We start from the raw sequence: 22,581 nt of genomic DNA on the forward strand, positions 1-22,581 counted from the left end.
CGAAAGAATAGTAAATATGGCAGGCGACCAGCTTGGCTTAATGGTGAAATCCTAGCGGATCTTAAACATAAAAAAGAGGCTTACAAGAAGTGGAAGGTTGGACATATGACCAGGGAAGAGTATAAAAATATTGCTCGGGCATGTAGGAATGATATCAGGAGGGCCAAATCGCACCTGGAGCTGCAGCTAGCAAGAGATGTCAAGAGTAACAAGAAGGGTTTCTTCAGGTATGTTGGCAACAAGAAGAAAGCCAAGGAAAGTGTGGGCCCCTTACTGAATGAGGGAGGCAACCTAGTGACAGAGGATGTGGAAAAAGCTAATGTACTCAATGCTTTTTTTGCCTCTGTTTTCACTAACAAGGTCAGCTCCCAGACTGCTGCGCTGGGCATCACAAAATGGGGAAGAGATGGCCAGCCCTCTGTGGAGAAGGAGGTGGTTAGGGACTATTTAGAAAAGCTGGACGTGCACAAGTCCATGGGGCCGGACGAGTTGCATCCAAGAGTGCTGAAGGAATTGGCGGATGTGATTGCAGAGCCATTGGCCATTATCTTTGAAAACTCGTGGCGAACCGGGGAAGTCCCGGATGACTGGAAAAAGGCTAATGTAGTGCCAATCTTTAAAAAAGGGAAGAAGGAGGATCCTGGGAACTACAGGCCAGTCAGCCTCACCTCAGTCCCTGGAAAAATCATGGAGCAGGTCCTCAAAGAATCAATCCTGATGCACTTGCATGAGAGGAAAGTGATCAGGAACAGCCAGCATGGATTCACCAAGGGAAGGTCATGCCTGACTAATCTAATCGCCTTTTATGATGAGATTATTGGTTCTGTGGATGAAGGGAAAGCAGTGGATGTATTGTTTCTTGACTTTAGCAAAGCTTTTGACACGGTCTCCCACAGTATTCTTGTCAGCAAGTTAAGGAAGTATGGGCTGGATGAATGCACTATAAGGTGGGTAGAAAGCTGGCTAGATTGTCGGGCTCAATGGGTAGTGATCAATGGCTCCATGTCTAGTTGGCAGCCGGTATCAAGTGGAGTGCCCCAAGGGTCGGTCCTGGGGCCGGTTTTGTTCAATATCTTCATAAATGATCTGGAGGATGGTGTGGATTGCACTCTCAGCAAATTTGCGGATGATACTAAACTGGGAGGAGTGGTAGATACGCTGGAGGGGAGGGATAGGATACAGAAGGACCTAGACAAATTGGAGGATTGGGCCAAAAGAAATCTGATGAGGTTCAATAAGGATAAGTGCAGGGTCCTGCACTTAGGATGGAAGAATCCAATGCACCGCTACAGACTAGGGACCGAATGGCTAGGCAGCAGTTCTGCGGAAAAGGACCTAGGGGTGACAGTGGACGAGAAGCTGGATATGAGTCAGCAGTGTGCCCTTGTTGCCAAGAAGGCCAATGGCATTTTGGGATGTATAAGTAGGGGCATTGCCAGCAGATAGAGGGACGTGATCGTTCCCCTCTATTCGACTTTGGTGAGGCCTCGTATGGACTACTGTGTCCATTTTTGGGCCCCACACTACAAGAAGGATGTGGATAAACTGGAGAGAGTCCAGCGAAGGGCAACAAAAATGATTAGGGGTCTAGAACACATGACTTATGAGGAGAGGCTGAGGGAGCTGGGATTGTTTAGCCTGCAGAAGAGAAGAATGAGGGGGGATTTGATAGCTGCTTTCAACTACCTGAAAGGGGGTTCCAAAGAGGATGGCTCTAGACTGTTCTCAATGGTAGCAGATGACAGAACGAGGAGTAATGGTCTCAAGTTGCAGTGGGGGAGGTTTAGATTGGATATTAGGAAAAACTTTTTCACTAAGAGGGTGGTGAAACACTGGAATGCGTTACCTAGGGAGGTGGTAGAATCTCCTTCCTTAGAGGTTTTTAAGGTCAGGCTTGACAAAGCCCTGGCTGGGATGATTTAACTGGGAATTGGTCCTGCTTTGAGCAGGGGGTTGGACTAGATGACCTTCTGGGGTCCCTTCCAATCCTGATATTCTATGATTCTATGATTCTATTTGCTCCTAAGACAGATGCAAGCAAACTGATCCTATTTGACACAACCGGGTTTTTTTTTTAAAGCTGACGTTTAATTACCTGCTTTTTAATGTCAACTTTGTTAACTGTTTCATTGTTGAATACTTTAGCAGACATATCCAGCAACTCCAGGATTGTGGATGGAGTTTGGGATTATGAGGGTAGGAATGTTAGCAGACTACCAGCAACTTTCACCTTCTCTTGGGAAGTTTTAAAGATGGCAGAATAGACTACATAAGAGAAAAGACCAAGATACAGTCTTTATTATGCTGTTCCATACTTTGTGTTTTTCAATAATATAGGCATAGACTTTTCTATCTGAAAGTTTTCCTGCTTACATTTCACATTTTAAAAAGTTATTACTAACAAAGTAATGTCACATCTGTAGTAGTACGCTGTCACATCAAGTGTAACATCGACTTACATATTGTTTGCTGCTCAGTGACAATTTTGGCAGAATGCAGTGCACCCACATTTCTCACTGGAAGTGCACACTTTCATTTAGAGAAAGAAAAAAGATTGGTTCCAGAGAATGGCATTGGTAAAATAAAAATGTTACTCCAGTGATTTGCTAGTATATTATGACACTTTTAATCAGTCTGAACGGGCCATGTTACGTTATGATTTATAAAGTTGTATACTATCTATGTCTGTTTTATTATGGTTATAAGAGATCATATGATTATTTGGAAACTGAAAGAAATATTCAAAATGTATTGCTAAAAGCCTCACTACTCACAAAGTCACACCTGTACAGGGGGACAACAAGAGGCCCATGTACCACTCAAGTCCTACTTAAGCCCTTGTACTTGTCCTCTGCACAGGGGTAAATTGTACACAATGATTCGGGTCTGATTCCATTCTCACTGACGTCGTGTCAGTGACTGTAAAAGGAACAAGACTGGACATTTACATAGGAAATCAACACAAATCTTTTTGTCAGTAATTAAAGGTGGCTAGGTATGAAAATATTTTTCCACTAGCAGGCAGGTAGCCCTATATTGCAGTGTCTGAATTCCAGCTGAGCCTTCTGTCACATCCCTATTTTGATACGCTGTCGTCAGTGCCTTTGAAAAATAAAACAGATTGCAGCTGCTAAATAGTTTAAAACATTCATGGTACTTAAGAGAGGCCAGATTTCAAATTGGGATGCTAACAGTGGTGCTTAAATGCCTAAAATAGGTATTTGTGTGCCTATGTGCTGATGTGAACATTCAGATGCAGAACTGGAGGCTCTAATTCAGTGCAAAACTTCAAAACTGGCTCCAGATTATAAAAACCTGTGATTTTAAACTATTATTTAGACTATGGTTTACAGGTGGTTATGTGATGTTAAATCATGTTTGCTACTAAACATCGTAAAAAATGTGTTCTATTTCATTTTATAGTTGATATCCTTCTATGCCGTGATTACAGAGGAGATTAGGGACAATAATTGCTGTAGCTATCCTAGTGCAAGCCCTAGGGTGAAATCCTGGCTCTACTGAAATCAGTGGCAAAACTCCCACTGAGCCAAGATTTCACTCTGGCGTATGCAGGCTTAACTGCTATAAGCAGTAACTTTTACTTACTTTGGTTTCAAGCTTGGGTAAGCTGCACTATTGCAAGTCATAGTTTATAGCAGTTTTGCCTGTCTTCATTCAGGGTTTGCACTAATCCTACTATACTGGTGTTAGCTAGTTACTGATGGCCAAAATTCCCAATGTAGACAAGACCTGAGAAGCTACAAATAAAATCTCATTTTCTAAACATTCTGTTCTTCTGTGTTTGGGATTCATTGTTAATATTATTGTATTTTCAATGGACCTGATACGAATAAGTGCAAAGTAATATTAATAATTTATTACATAACTTATTTTACTATAAAGACTTGCTTATTTGTATGATAGCATCATCAATGAAGCTGGCAGTTTTAGAAATAGGTTTTGTTAGTTGCGTCCTTCCTTTAACTGACTCTAGTGTAAGAAAGCAATATTTAAAAGAAAAATCTCAGCATCAGAATGTTGCAATTTGAGACTATGTATATACATTAAATCGAGAGGCTATTTCCCACCAGATTATACAATTATAAGAAGTAGATTTTCATGCCTAAACTAGAGTAATGACTTGGCAAATTCCCTTTAAACTAAACAGAGAGTAAAGCCTTAGGATAAACATCCTGAAAATCTGCTGAATAACAAACGATGTGCTATATAGTTAAGGAGAGCCTTCCATGGCTAGTATCTCAGAGTTCTGTACATAAAACACATAAAAAACCCCGATAAATTATGTTTATTATTATGTAATTATTATGTATTCAAAAATAACATATGAAACATTTAATGATTATTTTAGAGAACTACAGTCTGTTACTGGTACAGTATAAACTTTAGCAGTGGAGGCACATGGCCATGTTTATCACATTAATCCTGACTATTAAAATTGGAATATTGAGTCAATGATATATTGGCTTCTCTGCCACCCACTTCTATTTTCTGCTTTCACAACAATGGTGGTTACCATTGGTGGTTACATTTCTTTTCATGATGCTGTCCTCCACAACGTGGGCAGTCCATGCCACCAGGGCCTAGTGGCCCACATATCCTTTGTAGCCGTGAATTGGCATCTCTGGGTGAAGTTGCCTGATGAATTATTTTTATATGGACCAGTCGACTGTGGCAGAGGCAGAAAGGACACATTTGATGAAAATTTTAATTTCAGTTCAGATTACCCAAATTTTAGTTGTGCTGATACATGACAAAGAGGAAATACCATTCAAAGCAATAAATCCAAAAGATCTAACGTTCGACATAGATTAACCAAAACTTGGTACATGTAGAAGGGTAATCACTGATGATAGCCATAACTTGTGACTAATCAGCTTTGGTGATGTTTTATGCCAATTGGAAATCCAGAGGAGATAGTACCCCCAATGAAGTTCACACTTTAACAATATTCAAGATTAATCATTATCATAGATGCAACCTGAATGGGAAAGAAAATGCAAAAATATTAGTATTGTATAATAATTTACTACTAACATAGATTTAAAAAAGTGATTTATTTCAGTTACATTAAATGTAACAATTACTATATTGTTTGAAATGTGCAACATACCATCAGCAATATCATCGTAGATATCTCCATCACTGTAAATTTAGAAAGAGAAAAATATATTTGATTTTAAAAAAACCTCATAGTATATATTATCATTTGCAAGTAGATACAAAATCAGGTAGCATGGTCTAGACACATATCAAGTAATTAAACACGATTAAGGAAATACCATATTTATATATAGACTTCAGATATTTCTATATTTGGAAGGAACATTCTGAAATCAAGACAGGTAGAGAGGACAACATGCTCAAGGAACTTGAAAGTAAAGAATAGACATGGATAACATTTTTTTGGAAAATGGCATTTTTAAAAACAATGTAAGAAAAATGATGACTAAAAAAATCATCATTTTTGTGAGTACTTTTACAAAATGTTGATTTAAAATGAAATGGTCATTGATTTTCATTTTTATTTTTTTAACCAATAAATGAAAACAGTAGTAGAGGGAATCATCATATCCTTAAACTTTCTCAAAAGATGCTCAGCAATATAATAATGGAACTGGAGAAAGTAAATGCTAGACAACACATTCAGCTATTGTCCGTTTACAAACAGTACATGCTCTCCAAAGAGTATATTTTCAAAACAAGTTATTTACTTATGCACTTATTTATGTAATTGAATAGTCCCATTGTTTTTAACGGGACAACTCATATGTTTAAAGTTAAGTGCATGTATAAGAGTGTGCAGGGTTGAGGCCTAAATCTGTCATCCAATTTGGTGTTTAAGGGCCTGATCCAAACCCTACTGAAGGCAATGGAAAGACTCCCATTTACTTTTATGGGCTTTGGATCAGGCCCTAAATGCTAAAGCCAGTGCACCTAGACTGAGTATTGGAAGCATAAATACTGAGCCAAATTCTGCTTTGGATTACACCTGTGCAGCCCCACTGGAATTAAACAGGAGAAAATTAGAGGAGAAATTGGTCTAATATATTTAAACATTTGAAATTGCCATCATTTTAAGTAATGTGCAGTTAAATAATGGTTATTATAATATTAAAATTATGGATTAAGGCATGTGTTTTGTATAATTTTTCAATGCTGAGTCCTGAATTTTTCAATGCTCAGTCAATAATACAGGAGTGGTTCCACAGATAATTTCAAACACAAATGTGGGAAGGTTAAACTTCATAACCAATTTAGCAATAAACTCATACAATAAAATATTTTATTTTCACTTTTAGTTGCACAATGAGTAGTTAACAGCAAAACTGAATGTTTTATGACAAGTTTCCAGAAGATCATTTTGTACTTACTTCTCCATTAAACTGCTTCTCAGGACATAGCCATCTGTAAAATTAAATATACATATATATATATATTTAATTTCAATTTACATTGTATTTCTTGTGTTCCCAGAGAAAGTCATTTGAAATGCATAGCGCATTTTTTAATACATGAAATAGAAATATATATACCTACGGTACAGTAGAAAGGAAGAGGTGGTAATCACAGAGAATTTACACACATGATACTGAAATGAATTTAAAGTGATTAATTCATCATTAATTATTATTGTTATGAGAGGTAGCAGTAGAAGTAGTAATATTATGGTAGCACCTACAGGTCCCAATCAGAGATCAGGGATCCATTGTGCTAGACACCGTATGTGCACATAAGCAGTAATTTTTCATGTCATTGTAATGAATTTCCATTGCTCAGACACCTAGTGCTATGGGGAACAGAGGGGAATTCAAGATGTACAGGATCAGATTTTATTTTTTATTTTAATTTCTTGGTTACTTAGCAGATATGTGAAACAATGTTAGATTGCACAAGTTTTAACAGAATTTACAAAATGTGTCGTGTAGCCAAATAACATCTTCTCTTACCAGATGTTTCAAAAAGACTGAATACCTGCCGCTCTGGCTGCAAAACTACCCATTAATCCACAAAAGGTGACTCAGACTCATCAGGAGGTACACTTAGAGTCAGAGTGTGACCCCCATACTCCCACTCACAAGAGTAGCCTCATTAAAGTAATTTAATGGTGTTTAATAGGAGCTTACCTAATAATTAAGCAATATCTGTTCAGAACAGTGTAAAACTACATGATTAAATGAGACACCTTTTCTTGATTGGTCCAATAACCTGAATTTAGTCTCAGTATTCATTAATTTTTATAGGGCTGTCAAGCAATTAAATTAATCGTGATTAATCCTGCAGTTAACCAATAATAAAATACCATTTATTTAAATATTTTTGGATATCTTCTACATTTTCAAATATATTGATTTCAATTACAACACAGAATACAAAGTGTACAGTGCTCACTTTATATTTATTTTTGATTACAAATATTTGCACTGTAAAAAACAAAAGAAATAGTATTTTTCAATTCTCCTAATACAAGTACTGTAGTGCAATCTCTTTATCATGAAAGTTGAACTTGCAAATGTAGAATTATGTACAAAAAATAACTGAATTCAAAAATAAAACATTGTAAACCTTAGAGCCTACATGTCCACTCAGTCCTATTTCTTGTTCAGCCAATCGCTCAGACAAAAAAGTTTGTTTACATTTGCAGGAGATAATGCTGCCTGCTTCTTGTTTACAATGTCTCCTGAAAGTGAGGACACCTTTGTAGCTGGTGTCGCAAGATATTTAAATGCCAGATGGTCTAAAGATTCCTATGTCCCTTCATGCTTCATCCATCATTCCAGAGGACGTGTCCATGCTGATGATGGATTCTGCTCAATAATGATCCAAAGCAGTGTGGACTAACTCATGTTCGTTTTCATCATCTGAGTCAGATGCCACCAGCAGAAAGTTGATTTTCTTTTTCAATGATTCAAGTTCTGTAGCTTCTGCATCGGAGTGTTGCTCTTTTAATACTTGTGAAAGCATACTCCATAATTCGTCCCTCTCAGATTTTGGCAGGCACTTCAGATTCTTAATCCTTGGTTGAGTGCTATCTTTAGATATTTCACATCAGTACCTTTTTTGTGTTTTGTCAAATCTACAGTGAAAGTGTTCTTAAAACGAACAACACATGATGGGTTATCATCCGAGACTGCTATAACATGAAATATATGGCAGAGCTGGAGACATACAATTCTCCCCCGATGAGTTCAGTCACAAATTTAATTAATGCATTATTTTGTTAACAAGTGTCATCAGCACGGAAGCATGTCCTCTGGAATGGTGGCCGAAGCATGAAGGGGCATACAAATGTTTAGCATATCTGGCACGTAAATACCTTGTAATGCCAGCTACAAAAGTGCCATGCGAATGCCTGTTTTCACTTTCAGGTGACATTGTAAAATAAGAAGCGGGCAGCATTATCTCCCATAAATGTAAACAAACTTGTTTGTCTTAGTGATTGGCTGAACAAGAAGTAGGACTGTGTGGACTTGCAGGCTTTAAAGTTTTACATTGTTTTGTTTTTGAGTGCAGTTATCTAACAAAAAAAATCTACATTGGTAAGTTGCACTTTCATGATAAAGAAATTTCACTACAGTACTTGTGTGTGGTGAATTGAAAAACACTATTTCTTTTGTTTACCATTTTACACTGCAAAAATTTGTAATAAAAAAATTGTTATTGAAATCAATATATTTGAAAATGCAGAAAAACATCCAAAATATTTAATAAATTTCAATTGGTATTCTATTGTTTAACAGTGCAATTAAAACTATGATTAATTGCAATTAATTTTTTTCGACATCCCCAATCAACAATGCTAATTTTTTATTTTCAAAGTATTGTTAAGACAAATTGGTTTTTATCTATACGTACAGAGAGATGGACACACTCATATTGTGGTGAATGATAACAGAAATTACTGGGACTGCCATACCGGACCAGAAAATAAAAATGGCACTTTTAAAAATGTATTTGTTAGGCCTAAGTAACAGAAATGTAGCTTGTTCCTGGGACAGAAATATTCTTGGAGTTGTGTGGAAAAGTTAATTTATTGGGTGACTATAATTGAACTTTGTTAATAGACAAGATTAATAAAAAAACTCAAAATATAAGAATATAAAAGAAACTGAGAAGAGCTCCTCATCAATGAATAAAAATAACATTTTCTTCTATTATTGCTGGATCAGGAGACAACTACACACAGGATATTTTAATCCCTTTGAAAAAAATGTCTTGTTGACTTTGGAAAAAGATACCTGATATTCTAATTCTTATATAATGGCAATCCCTATAGTATCTGACAGCTATTGGACGATCAGTTATGAAGGAGAAATTTCCAAGATTCCCAATCCATTACAGTCGTTGGGGAGAGTCAGTATATAATTATTTTGTCTAGTTTGGTTTAGATTACCCTTAAACTACAGTATCTGATGACTCAAATCCAATTACAAGAGATGTCACCTTGAGTGCATACAAGACACAAGCAGGCAAACTCATTTCAAAACTTGTGCAGATGGCAGACTATATGGATCCCTAAAGTACACAGAATTTTAGTGTAAAGTTTTAGAACTCTTATAATAACATAAAATCTAGCAGAAGTGTCACTGTGCCTTTAAATTAATACCAAACATAAGTCTTCTCTGCATATACTACTGTTGATCTACAAATAGGTAGTTCTTGTTATAGATTTTTTCTTCTGCAGCAACTCACAAACAATGGTATCAAAGAGTTGCTAGTGTTACTGGAGAAACTCTCTTTCCTCCATTTTGTATGACTAATCTCTATTCTGAATAAGCAGGAGTCACTCCACTTTAAAATGGAAGCTACAGATCATGAGCATGCATGGTATAAAAATCAGCTAAGTAGGTCAAATTTGGACCATGCCCAGTTAATGCAGAATAAAATGAGGTATGGTCACAAAGTAAATGTCCTAGAATATGAGCAGTGGGGTCAGATGAGGTAATCATGGTTCTGAAATAGAAACAACATGAGTGAGCATGTGCAGAATGAGATACAGTAATGTATGGTGATAAGCATGTACAGCCTGAAGATGAGGTAATGTGTGTTAGTAAGTATGCTCAATAGGGGTTAAGAATAGCATTACAAAAAAACCTCTGATAAAACAGCATAAAAGGCAGGAAGTTAAGACACTTGACAGAGAACAAGATTGGAGAGCAGGCAAAGAGGTCAGTCGGGAGCCAGTGAGAAGAGCTGCTGGAAAGGAGCAAAAAGAAAGATCCAAGGGCTTACCGAGCAAACAGAAATGTTGTTGAGGAGATCGAAGAGTTCCAGAGAGAGAGGGTTTAGAATCCCGAGAAGAACGCTGCTAAGAAAAGCTACTTCAGCAGCAAGTAGCAGCAACATTAGTAACAATGTGGTGGAATCACCAGACAGTAAGCTTGTTAATTTTAACTATAGTTTAGCATAAGTATAGTATACTTAATATGAGTGAATGTGTGAATGAATGGTTGTTAATTATAATTTTCTTATGTAAAACTCAAAATACAAGATAAGAATTGTCAGTGATCTATTGCAGACTGACACCTGTAATAGAGTGCATCACGTAGAATCATTTAAACTATGTGCTATTGTGGTTTAAATGCTCTTTAATTTGCAATAAGGGATTTGTATCTTATTTACAATTTTAGATTACATTGTACTTAAATTAATAAAAAGATACTTTGTTTTGGAAAATATGCAACTTGTGTCAATCACTTTAGCGGAAGGTTACATCCGTGTCCCTCAAGTGTTTCCTTAGCTACCCTGGAGACGCATACCCCAGGAAGAGCAGATTAAGGGGGCAATAGGCAGGTTATTCTAGGGGCGCCCAAAAGCCTAATTTTTGGGGTAACACTAGCAATAGAGATTGATACCACCATTTGGGAGTTGCTGACAGAAGAGAGAACCTATAACAAGATCTAACTGTATGTAGATCAACAATAGTATATGTAGAGAAGGCAAAAGTTTGGTACTAATTTAAAGGTACCTTTTTAGGGAGACTGCATCTTGGGAACCCATTGCTCAAATGAACCCAAATTTGAACCACTAACCCCACCTTGCACCTCCATGAGTGCAATCCAAGTAAGCAAGTGGATTTTAGAGCACTTAGAATAGTTATTCTTTAAATATTAAGTGAGTCTTCATCTTAACTATAGCAGAGCTGTCATTTTGCTATAGTGAAGAAATTTTGTCAATGCAAAATCAAATCATAGAGAATCATATACACCTAAAGATATTGTTGAACTAGGAATAGAGACACTGAATGGAAAAATCTTTTAAAAGTAATTAGCCAATTAGATTACGAAATAACAGAGAATTAGTATTTTTGGAGAAGCTCTAAATTGTGATGAGGTGGCCATGAGAGTAAAGAAACATTCAGCAATATTGTATCCATAGTCTGAAACCTCTCAATCAGGGATGTCAACTACCCACTGTCTGGTAAGGATCTGGCCCCCTGATGTATTTGTCTGGCCAACAAGTCATATTCAGATTCTGCAGAATTACAGCTTCTATTAAAGAAGGAAGTTTGAAGTTTTCATTGTTGTAAAGAAAACCTTCCAAATGTGAACTAAGTGTAGCTGACAGGGTGATGTCTGTCTGAGTCTGCAGACAACCTGAGAGAATAGCTCTGAGTGGTGCATACTCCTCAAGCTGTATTCTACCCTTGATTTTTGTGCAAACCACCCATTGACATCAGTGGGAGCCCTGCAGTGGAATGAAGGAAACATGTAGTCTTAAATGTATACCTTCATTAAAATGGAATTCAGCACGTTCTGCTGAACAAGTTTGGCACTGCTATGTTAGATACTCCCCCACCCCTTTATTTTTCAATTACAACTCAAATAGCAAATATTACAAAGGCAACAATTGAAGACCTGATCGTACTGCTCTCCTGGGGCCTTTGAAACCAGAGTTCCTGTAATTCATTTCATGTTAGCATGCTTCCCTCTTAAAATAGGGAAAAATCACCAATTACCATAATTCCCAAGGGGAAATGAGCTTCTCTCTGGCATATACCACTCTGCTTTCCTGTCTCATGTTACTGTAATGTAAATTTTCCAATTAGCAGACTTAGTAGAACAAATTATTGATTTTTCTGTGTCACAGCCACAATACATAAATCATGTAAAATTGTTTAGAGAGAATTTATATCTAGGGTCAGAGTTGAAAATTCCTTTAAAGATAATCTACATTAATTTAATATAATAAAGTAATTATTTGGATGCTATTCAGATTTCTGAGATCTGCTTTAGCCTCAATTTCTTACTGTTAATAGTTAAATTAACACAATCACATTTAAAAATAATCTTCTTTAATTAAATAATTATGTCCAAAGTTAACAGCTACAGGTTAGTGACACTGTTCTAAACTAATTACCAAATGACAGCTTCTCAGTAAAGAAGTTAGCAACCAAATTATCAGTTCTTTTTTTTTTTTTTAATATGGGTTCCAAAAGCTTCTGAACTAAAGTCAGAACAGGAATGCTTTGAAAAAGGCACATGAAATCTTGTTGTCATTAATATGACTCATTTTCCTACACCTTTAATATTTGATTAAAGATATATTAGGGAAAATATTTATGCTCTTGCCTGTATTAATCTTGCCTGTATTAATATAATGAGAGTCATGAAGAGTGGCTATTTAAATAACCTCTACCATAACTTGTTCATTCAAATATTTGACTACAGCTGTCTTGCTAATGGGCTGAAGGACCCAATCTTGCACATTTTTACTCACACAACTGACTAAATGACACTGACTCCAATTACATGAAGTTCTATCTATTTAGAATTTTACCATTTCTCTTTCCTCAGCTTTCATTACTAGGGATGTCACTGGCATAAAAACAGGAGTTCTTTTTAAAGACTTTGTCTGCTTTTGACTCCAGCTGAGTAGAGACTAAGGGCTTGTCTACACTACAAAATTAAGCTGACTTAAGTCAATGTACAGCCACCACAGTAATTAAAGCAGTCGTTTATAACCACATTGGCTCCTTCTGTTGGTAGTGCATGTCCTAACCAGAAGCACTTCCAACTACTGAAGTGAGATATTGTGGGACACCGGCACCTTCAGTCCTCACCCAGGGCCTGACTGACAGCTCGGGCTGTCAGCGCTGGGGCTGGGTGGAGGGCTCTAGCTGTCAGACCCACTTGGGCTGACAGCCAACAACTGAGGTAAGTAATGCAGTGTCTACACGGACACTGTGTCTCCCTAACTTCATTGACATAAGCAGTACGCCTCTCATGGAGGTGGATTTATTATGTTGGTGTAGCGGGCCACTAACTTCAGCAGGAGCAGCATTGTAGTGTAGACCCTGACATAATTGGGTCAATGTAAGCTGCCTTACGTTGACCAACTCTGTAGTGTAGACCAAGTCTAACATTTTGCAGGACTGGCCCGACAACCTGCTGATATCTCGTGGAGAACTCTGAGAAATATTCCATTTAAAAATCATTCTGTCTGTCTCATTTCTGCTTTTTATTCTTTCTTTCTTTATTAGGCACATTCACAAGAGAGCAGGATTGCTGTTTCTCAAATAGTTCATGGGCTCCAGCAACTTTTCCCCTTCTTGAAGTCACAGGATTGTGCTACTATTGCAGGAGACTGGACTCATGAGGCAGGAGCTAGGATTTCTTGCAGCTCTCTGGTCTCTGAGTTTGTTTGACACTGCTCCAGCCTATATTGCATTTCTTTCTCTGTGGGAAAATATGGCCCAAAAGCTATGTATCAGAACGTGCTGGGTTTTAAAACTCCTTTGTTCCCTTTTGTGTATTTTACGTGGTATGTGAATGTAGGTGCCTGTGAGTAAAACTCTGCTCTCGTTTATCTGATAAAAATGGAGGGCCTGATTCTTATTTACTCCAAGGGCTCTTTACAACACTGTGGCAGTGTAAAGGGGCCTTAATGTGGACATAAATTACATTTACAAACACTTTAAGGTCCCTTTAGGCTGCCATTTAGTCTACTGAAGTGAATGGAAAGTCTGCCATGGACTTTGAATCTGGCCCAGAGAGCAGTGTTGATGAAAATTTGATCCACAGCATACTTCTAATAACTCCAATGTGTGTATTCTACATTTATACCAAATAACTGAGAGAAGAATCTGTCCCTATAATCGTCATTCCTTGTGCATCAAGATGAGAATATGTGTTGATCTATGTAGGCATGTATGTAGGTAGTATATAAGTAAGTATGTAGGTATGTTAGTATTTGAGCAAGTTAAAAATTAAATGGGGGAAATCGGTGTGCAAAGAGAAAAAGTGACAAGAAAAGTCCTTAACTGCTGAGTTTTGCTACCATGGATTTCACAGATGTTTTACGGTAGTATGTTTGTTATAATTTTATTTTTGTTGGGAGAAATACCAGCTGTATTGCTTTAGAATTCTTGTCAGTATTGGCTATATTTAAGGCTAAGATTTTGTCATGGATATTTCTAGTAAAAATCACGGATATGTCACTGGCAATGAAGAAAAATTCATGGAAGCCCATGATCTGTCCGTGACTTTTACTAAAAATATCCAAAATGGGGAGTTAGGTGCAGGTCCCCACATTGCCTGGGGAAGCTGTGCAGCTGCGGGGGCCCCGCTCTGAACTCTGGGTGTTCCCACTGCCTGTGAGGGCTCAGAGCTCCAGGGTCCCCCATCGCCTGCGGCAGCTCAGAGGTCTGGAGTCCCCCCCCGCCCAGAGAGGCTGTGAGCTCCAGGGTCCCCCTGCCACCTGCGGAGGCCAGGATCTCCGGGGTCCCCCCGTTGCCCACAATGGCCGGGAGCTCTGGGATACCCCCACTGTCCGTGGCAACGCGGAGCTCCAGTCAGGAGCTGCAGCCCTGCCATCCTCAGCAGCCTGGAGCTCAGGGGTGCCCCACTGCCCATGGCAGCCAGGAGCTGTGGGGTCCCCCTGCCTCCTGTGGTAGTTGGGAGCTGTGGGGTTCCCTCCTGAGCAGCTCCTGACCACTGAGGTAAATTCACGGAAGACCTCTGTGAAAAAATCATAGCCTTAGCTATATTCAAATTTGATTTAATAAAATCTTTTTGACCCTATAGATATGCATGTATCATAATGCCCTTAGCTGGGGTGAATTCACTAACAAAGAAATTATAAAAATCACGTTGAATTTTCAAATGTCTAGAAAATCAGCAGAGTCTTAAAATCTGCATTTGAGATTCACAAATGAACCCCATCTAGCATAATCATATAATATTAGAAGAAGTGATTGGATCATAGTATGTGCTACTATGCATCCGATGAAGTTAGCTGTAGCTCACAAAAGCTTATGGTCAAATAAATTGGTTAGTCTCTAAGGTGCCACAAGTTTCTTTTCTTTTTGCGAATACAGACTAACACGGCTGTTGCTCTGAAACTTTACAACCTCTGCAATTCCACTGACGTCAATAGAATTAACACAGAATTTGGACTGCTCTACCCATTGCTTTAAAGCATAATTATTCTTTAAAAGGCATGAAGCTATTCTCACTAAAGTCAATGACAGAAGTGCAATAGACTTCAATGCGGTAGGTTTTTCGCCTTTCATCCACTTATTAATGTGGAAGTCGACAGGGACTTGTTCAGGGATTTTCAGTGAAGATGTTCTTGTTTGTTTTCACTCCTTTGTGCACAGCAGAGTAGCAGCTTCTGTCATTTTTCAAATGATCAAAGGACTTTGAAGAAATCCATAGGGAAAACTAACACCACAAACTATTTTCTGTTTTGTTGTTGATGATCTATTTAGAAAAATGCTACAATGAAAGTCACCCATTGGGGAAGGGCCCAGGCCAGGGGCCTGTCCACACATTGGAAAACCCACATGCAGCCATGCCGGGGAGCCTCCACACCCTCCAGGTGCCCTGGGGAGAAGACTCTGCTCCCAATTAGAACAGATTAGAACATGGGGAACAGAGTGGACATGCCAAAAGAAAGGTCCATGCTTATGTAGATCCAGTGACCAGTAATCCCCACATAGGAGATATGAAAGGGTAAAAGTCACTGTTTTAGCCCATGGCATGGGCTGGGAGAATGGAAGAGGAGGGCAGCTGGAAGAGCAGTGTTGTATCCCCGCAGCCTATTCATCCATCTTTTTATATACAACATGGATTTCTACCGATTTGGGAATTTTATAAAGTAGGGTAATTAAATATCTCTGGAGGATTCAAAACCATCAGGACATGGGCCAAATTTACATAAGGGACATACCAGCTTCTGCTAGACAGACAGAAGAAGCCAAGACATTTTTCCAGGATGTCTGGCTGCAGCTGCTTTATGAACCCCTAATAACAGGCAGCACTGGCCAGGGAGGACATGTGATTAAGATCTGCTGAGTGGAGAACTCCCTGGTGGTGCTCCCATAGAGCCTCCTGAAAGGATTAAACCTCCCTCCCTTACAATAGAAATCTAGCATGAGGGCAAGTCGGACCACCATCACTAGTCCTCCTATGGGTGAATTGTAGGAGAGCTGACACTGGAGGTGCAGGGAGGGTGAATTTGGCCCCTACTGCTTCATTAAATTCTATCTGAAATTTTAGTTGTACTCTATATGATGAATAGAGTGATCTGAGCAGCAGACAAAACCTGTTAATCTTGGGAAATGCAAACTAATATTTAATTAAATAATAATGCTGCCTTTCTCTCACCCTGATCTGTCTTGTCTATTTAGCTGGTAAGCTTTTTAGGACAAGCACAGTCTCTTATCATGCATTTGTGTAGGCACTACTGTAAGTAATAACAAAATAATAACAACAAATAATCTATATGCTGTCAGACATAAAGCAACCAGAAAAAGCGATCATTAGTCAATGCTTGATCATAACAAGGTTGTGATTCTTCTAGTTTCATGAGTGATGTTGTGCAGTAAATTATTATTCTCTACTTGCCAGTTTGTTCCACAATATGTGTCATGTTGTACCATGTGTTATATAACTTACATTTCCCTTCTTCGTTCCTACACAGGACCTTGGCATCATCTATGATTTGTATAACTTCAACTGACTCCCCTGGTTTCACTGGTAAGTCTTTTGCTCCCCATTTTTTAGACGGCAGATCTGCGATAATCATAGTGGAATAAAGAACTCTAATTTCACCTTCAAACTGCAAAAACAAAATAAAGAGATGCAAGATGCAAACATTACAGGAGGTTTATAGTCTCTTATACATTGTGTTACAGTTTCTTAACACTTATGGTCTGGTTTTCAGAAACTTAGGCAAGTAATTGTGTGCGCTATTATGGTATCTATACTTTTGACTGCACATCTCTTATGCCTCTTTATTCCATGCAGAACACAGGGCCTTCCATCTTTGCTGATCTCCTGCTGCTGCAGTCTTAGCTTCTTCCCATATTATTTTGATGGCTTTCAGTTCTGCTTCTGTTGTGTGCTTCCATGTTATTCTTGGTCTCCCTCATTGCTTGTTGCCCTGGGTCTGTTCCAGTCCTATGTCTATCTTACGTTATTCAGGTCTTTCCTCCACGTATGTCCGAGCTATCTCCATTTTTGTTCCATAATTTCCTGTCCTATCGGTTTCTGTTTTGTCCCCCAGAGTTCTTCATTTGTGTTTTTTTACTGGCCATCTGATATTGAGGATTTTTCTAAGGTAGCTGTTTATGAAAACTTAGAGTTTAGATAGGAAGGTCTTAATAAGTCTCCAAGTTTCAGTGCAATATAGTAATATTGAGTTGACAATAGTGTTAAATATTTGAAATTTAATCTGGAGGGCAAAATTTATGTTTCTCCAGATCAACTTGAGCACTACAAAGGCATGTCTGTCTTTTGATATTCTGGCTTTAATGTCTGTTCTACCTGTGACATTTACAATCCTGCCAAAATATGTGAAATATTGGATCTTTTTTACGTCAGTCCCAGAAAAGGTTATTGGTGTTTCTTGTTGTGGGTTAATTCTCATGGTTTTAGTTTTCTTGGTGCTGATTTTTAATCCTACTAATCTGGATCATTTGATTTTGGCTTGCACGTCTCTATGGGTATGGGATAGCAAATTGATGTCATCTGCAATGCCATTTGCTATGCAAGTACCCAATTTCCTGGTACAAATAGAGAATGCAACTGCGTTTCAAAGTGTTTGAAAGTCAGCCCTTGGTGTGAATGAACGGGATGCTGTATATTTTATTCTAGTAATAAACTTATCATACATTATACACATGATGTATTATAGACAGAACTACCAAAAGAGAAAATTGGCCATGTCAGTCAAAAAATCACAAATGACAAACTCTTATTGACATGAGACATACATAATAAAATCACTTCTTTCCCTATAGGCTAGTCCTTTCACACAATTATTCAGCTGCATTTGAATAATTTTACTGATTTCTAAATTTTTGTAGAGGAATTTTGGTGTTAGCAAAGGTCGCGGAACTGGCACAGGCAGAGAGTGAAACCATCTTTCCATCAAACAAACAGGGTACAGCACAGGCAGCGGCAACGCAGACTTCCCTTCACTGTTTCCCAATATACTCCCGCTCTGAGCTGGATGAATCACTCTAAGGGTATGTCTACACTACGAAATTAGGTCGAATTTATAGAAGTCGTTTTTTTAGAAATCGGTTTTATATATTCGAGTGTGTGTCCCCCCACAGAAAATGCTCTAAGTGCATTAACTCGGCGGAGTGCTTCCACAGTACCGAGGCTAGAGTCGACTTTCGGAGTGTTGCACTGTGGGTAGCTATCCCACAGTTCCCGCAGTCTCCGCTGCCCATTGGAATTCTGGGTTGAGATCCCAATGCCTGATGGGGCTAAAACATTGTCACGGGTGGTTCTGGGTACATATCGTCAGGCCCCTGTTCCCTCCCTCCCTCCATGAAAGCAAGGGCAGACAATCGTTTCGCGCCTTTTTTCCTGAGTTACCTGTGCAGATGCCATACCAGGGAAGCATGGAGCCCGCTCAGCTCACTGTCACCGTATGTCTCCTGGGTGCTGGCAGACGCGGTACTGCATTGCTACACAGCAGCAGCAACCCATTGCCTTGTGGCAGCAGATGGTGCAATAGGACTGGTAGCTGTCATCGTCATGTCCGACGTGCTCCTGGTCGCCTGTATGAGGTCGATCAGGAGCGCCTGGGCAGACATGGGCACAGGGACTAAATTTGGAGTGACCTGATCAAGTCATTCTCTTTAGTCCTGCAGTCAGTCCTATTGAACCATCTTATGGTGAGCAGGCAGTTGATACGGATTGCTAGCAGTCCTATTGCATCGTCTTCTGCCGGGCAGGCAAGAGATGAGGATGCCTAGCAGTCCTATTGTACCATCTTCTGCCGAGCAGCCATGAGATGTAGATGGCATGCAGTCCTTCTGCACCATCTGCTGCCAGCCAAAGATGTAAAAGATAGATGGAGTGTATCAAAACAAGAAATAGACCAGATTTGTTTTGTACTCATTTGCAACGCCCCCCTCCCGCCCCCCGTCTAGGGGACTCATTCCTCTAGGTCACACTGCAGTCACTCACAGAGAAGGTGCAGCAAGGTAAATCTAGCCGTGTATCAATCAGAAGCCAGACTAACCTCCTTGTTCCAATAAGAACAATAACTTAGGTGCACCATTTCTTATTGGAACCCTCCGTGAAGTCCTGCCTGAAATACTCCTTGATGTAAAGCCACCCCCTTTGTTGATTTTAGCTTCCTGTAAGCCCACCCTGTAAGCTGTGTCATCAGTCGCCCCTCCCTGCGTCAGAGCAATGGCAAACAATCGTGCATCTGAGTTGAGAGTGCTGTCCAGAGCAGTCACAATGGAGCACTCTGGGATAGCTCCCAGAGGCCAATACCGTCGAATTGTGTACACAGTACCCCAAATTCGACCCGGCAAGGCTGATTTAAGCGCTAATCCACTTGTCAGGGGTGGAGTAAGGAAATCGATTTTAAGAGCCCTTTAAGTCGAAATAAAGGGCTTCATCGTGTGGACAGGTGCAGGTTTACATCGATTTAATGCTGCTAAATTCGACCTAAAGTCCTAGTGTAGACCAGGGCTAAAAGCCAGAGCACAGATCGTTCAGTCCTTGGCCACTGTGTTGAGACTGTCAACCAAAGCGCCACTTTTATTCAGTTTGTATCCATGTCCCAAGTGTGTGAAACACTGGATCTACTGAGACAGAGGAAACAAAGCACTTTCAAACTGTCCCAAGGGAGGCAAACATTATTCTATGATTTATAGCTAATGTAATGCTGCTTTTTTTTTTAAAGGCTCCAGAGGCAATCCTGGCAATTACAGGTCAGTAAGTCTCACTTCAGTACCAGGCAAACTGATTGAAACTATAGTAAAGAACAGAATTATCAGACGCATGGATGAACACAATATGTTGGGGAAGAGTCAACACGGATTTTGTAAAGGGAAATCATGCCTCATCAATTTGTAGAATTCTTTGATGGATCAACAAACATGTGGACAAGGGTGATCCAGTGGATACAGTGCACTTGGACTTTCAGAAAGTCTTTGACAAGGTCCCTCACCAAAGACTGTTAAGCAAAGTAAGCAGACATGGGATAAGAGGGAAGGTCCTCTCATGGATCTGTAACTGGTTAAAAGACAGGAAATAAAAAGAGTCGGAATAAATGGTCAATTTTCACAGTGGAGAGAGGTAAATAGTGGGGTCCCCACTGGGACCAGTGCTGTTCATCATATTCATAAATGATCTGGAAAAAGGGGTAAACTCAGGTTTCAAAGTTTGCAGATGACAGAAAATTACTCAAGATTGTTAAGTCTAAAGCTGACTGTGAAGAGTTACAAATGGATCTCACAAACTGGGAGACAGGACAAGAAATTGGCAGAGGAAATTCTTTATTGATAAATGCATAGTAATGCACACTGGAAATCATAATCCCAACTATACCATACAAAACGATAGGGTCTAAATTAGCTGTTATCAGACAAGAAAGAGATCTTGGAGTCATTGTAGATTGTTCTCTGAAAACATTTCCTCCAGGTGCAGAGGCAGTCAAAAAAGCTAACAGAGTGTTAGGAACCATTAGGAAAGGGATAGATAATAAGACAGAAAATGTCATAATGTCACTATATAAACCCATGGTACGCCCACATCTTCAATACTGCATGTAGTCCTGGTTGCCATATCTCAAAAAAAGATATATTAGAACTGGAAAAGGTACAGAAAGGGCAACAAAAATGTTTCTGGGTATGGAACAGCTTCCCTATGAGGAGAGATGAAAAAAGACTGGGATTGTTCAATTTATAAAAGAGATGACTAAGGGAGGAGATGAGAGACATGTATAAAATCATGACTGGTGTGCAGGAAGTGAATAAGGAGGTGTTATTTACTCCTTCACATTAGACAAGAACCAGGGGTCACCCAATGGAATTAATAGGCAGCAAGTTTAAAACAAACATAAGGAAGTACTTCTTCACATAATGCACAGTCAGCCCATGGAATTCATTGCCAGGGGATATTGTGAAGGCCAAAAGTAAGACTGGGTTCAAAAAAGAATTAGATAAATTCGTGGAGGATAGGCCCATCAATGGCTATTAGCCAATGGTCAGTGAGGCAACTCTATGCTTTGGGTGTCCCTAAAGCTCTGATTGCCAGAAGCTGGAACTGGGCAACAGGGGATGGAGCATTCGATAACTGCCCTGTTCTATTCATTCCCTCTGAAGCATCTAGCACTGGTTGCTGTCGGAAGACAGCTTTCAGGGCTAGATGGACGATTGGTCTGACCCAATATAGCCATTCTTGTGCTTTTATTGTGTAAGAGGAACAATCTTTATTACTTTGCAGCTTATCAGCATCATATAGTTTTTGAGATTGATTAAATGCCTAAATCCTATTTCAGTTATTAATGGCAGCAGCTGTTTAATGTTTTGTGTACCACAAAGCAAAAAAAATCCTTTAATTAAAATGATACAATAAATGATGAGTCTGTGTGAATTGTACTATTATTACTAATTTGTGCCTACTGTGGTAGTGTCAGACATAAGGCCAAAACAACAAGGAGTCTGGGGGCACCTTAAAGACTAACAGATTTATTTGGACATAAACTTTCGTGGGTAAAAAACTCACTTCTTCAGATGTATCATTTTGTGGATACTGACTAACGTGGCTACCTCCTGATACTAGACATAAGGCAGAAGCCCTCACAATGTAAATTAATCTTGTACAAATTACTGTACTTCTAAGGTGCTGAGCGTTGGCCTAAGTTTGCCATTGATTTCAAATGGCAGCCAGACAGGGTTAAGCACCATTGAAAATTGCTGCCCTTATCCAGTGGGTCTGAATATAAATAAGTCTACATCATTGCACTAACTTTTGTTCCTAAACTGTCATTTGAAAGAGCTAAAGTTGCCACAGGAACACACAACTAAAAGATATATAGATTTTATGTTACTATAACATCTGCAGTTTAATTTAACTTTACCAAAAAGAGTGTCAGATAGATGAAGGCCAAAGTCTGAAGTAGGTCAATTCCTTGACTGAGGAGTTGGGTACAGAATCTCCTGAGTTCTAATCTGAGTTTTCACACTGATTTGGACAAGTCACTTATGATTTCTAGGGTGCTGAGCGCCCATAAACCCCTGATTAATTCAGGAAAACTGAGGATCTCAGCACCTCTGAATTCACCTCTGTGGGCCAGTTCCAT

General features: G+C 39.1%; 1 protein-coding gene and 1 long non-coding RNA gene across 3 annotated transcripts in view; one reads left to right on the top strand and one right to left on the bottom strand.

Annotated features, from left to right (window-relative positions):
* Window positions 1-4,290: 4,290 nt before the first annotated feature.
* The window catches only part of FYB1 (FYN binding protein 1), a 122,125-nt gene continuing 103,834 nt past the window's right edge, over window positions 4,291-22,581 (bottom strand). For both annotated transcript variants that reach the window (XM_048851133.2, XM_048851132.2), the window contains 4 exons: window positions 16,920-17,082; window positions 6,393-6,426; window positions 5,132-5,163; window positions 4,291-4,999 (listed from right to left, as the gene is read on the bottom strand). In XM_048851133.2, coding sequence (XP_048707090.2) covers window positions 4,977-4,999; window positions 5,132-5,163; window positions 6,393-6,426; window positions 16,920-17,082 — 252 coding nt within the window. In that variant the 3' untranslated portion in view covers window positions 4,291-4,976. The remainder of the gene's footprint in view (window positions 5,000-5,131; window positions 5,164-6,392; window positions 6,427-16,919; window positions 17,083-22,581) is intronic.
* LOC125637070 (uncharacterized) lies at window positions 10,047-21,855 on the top strand. Its single transcript, XR_007356819.2, has 4 exons — window positions 10,047-10,394; window positions 16,945-17,000; window positions 18,332-18,493; window positions 20,179-21,855. It is a non-coding gene; the product is annotated as an uncharacterized LOC125637070 (long non-coding RNA).

Source organism: Caretta caretta, chromosome 5, assembly GCF_965140235.1.
Source record: "Caretta caretta isolate rCarCar2 chromosome 5, rCarCar1.hap1, whole genome shotgun sequence".
NCBI classification, from domain to species: Eukaryota; Metazoa; Chordata; order Testudines; family Cheloniidae; genus Caretta; species Caretta caretta.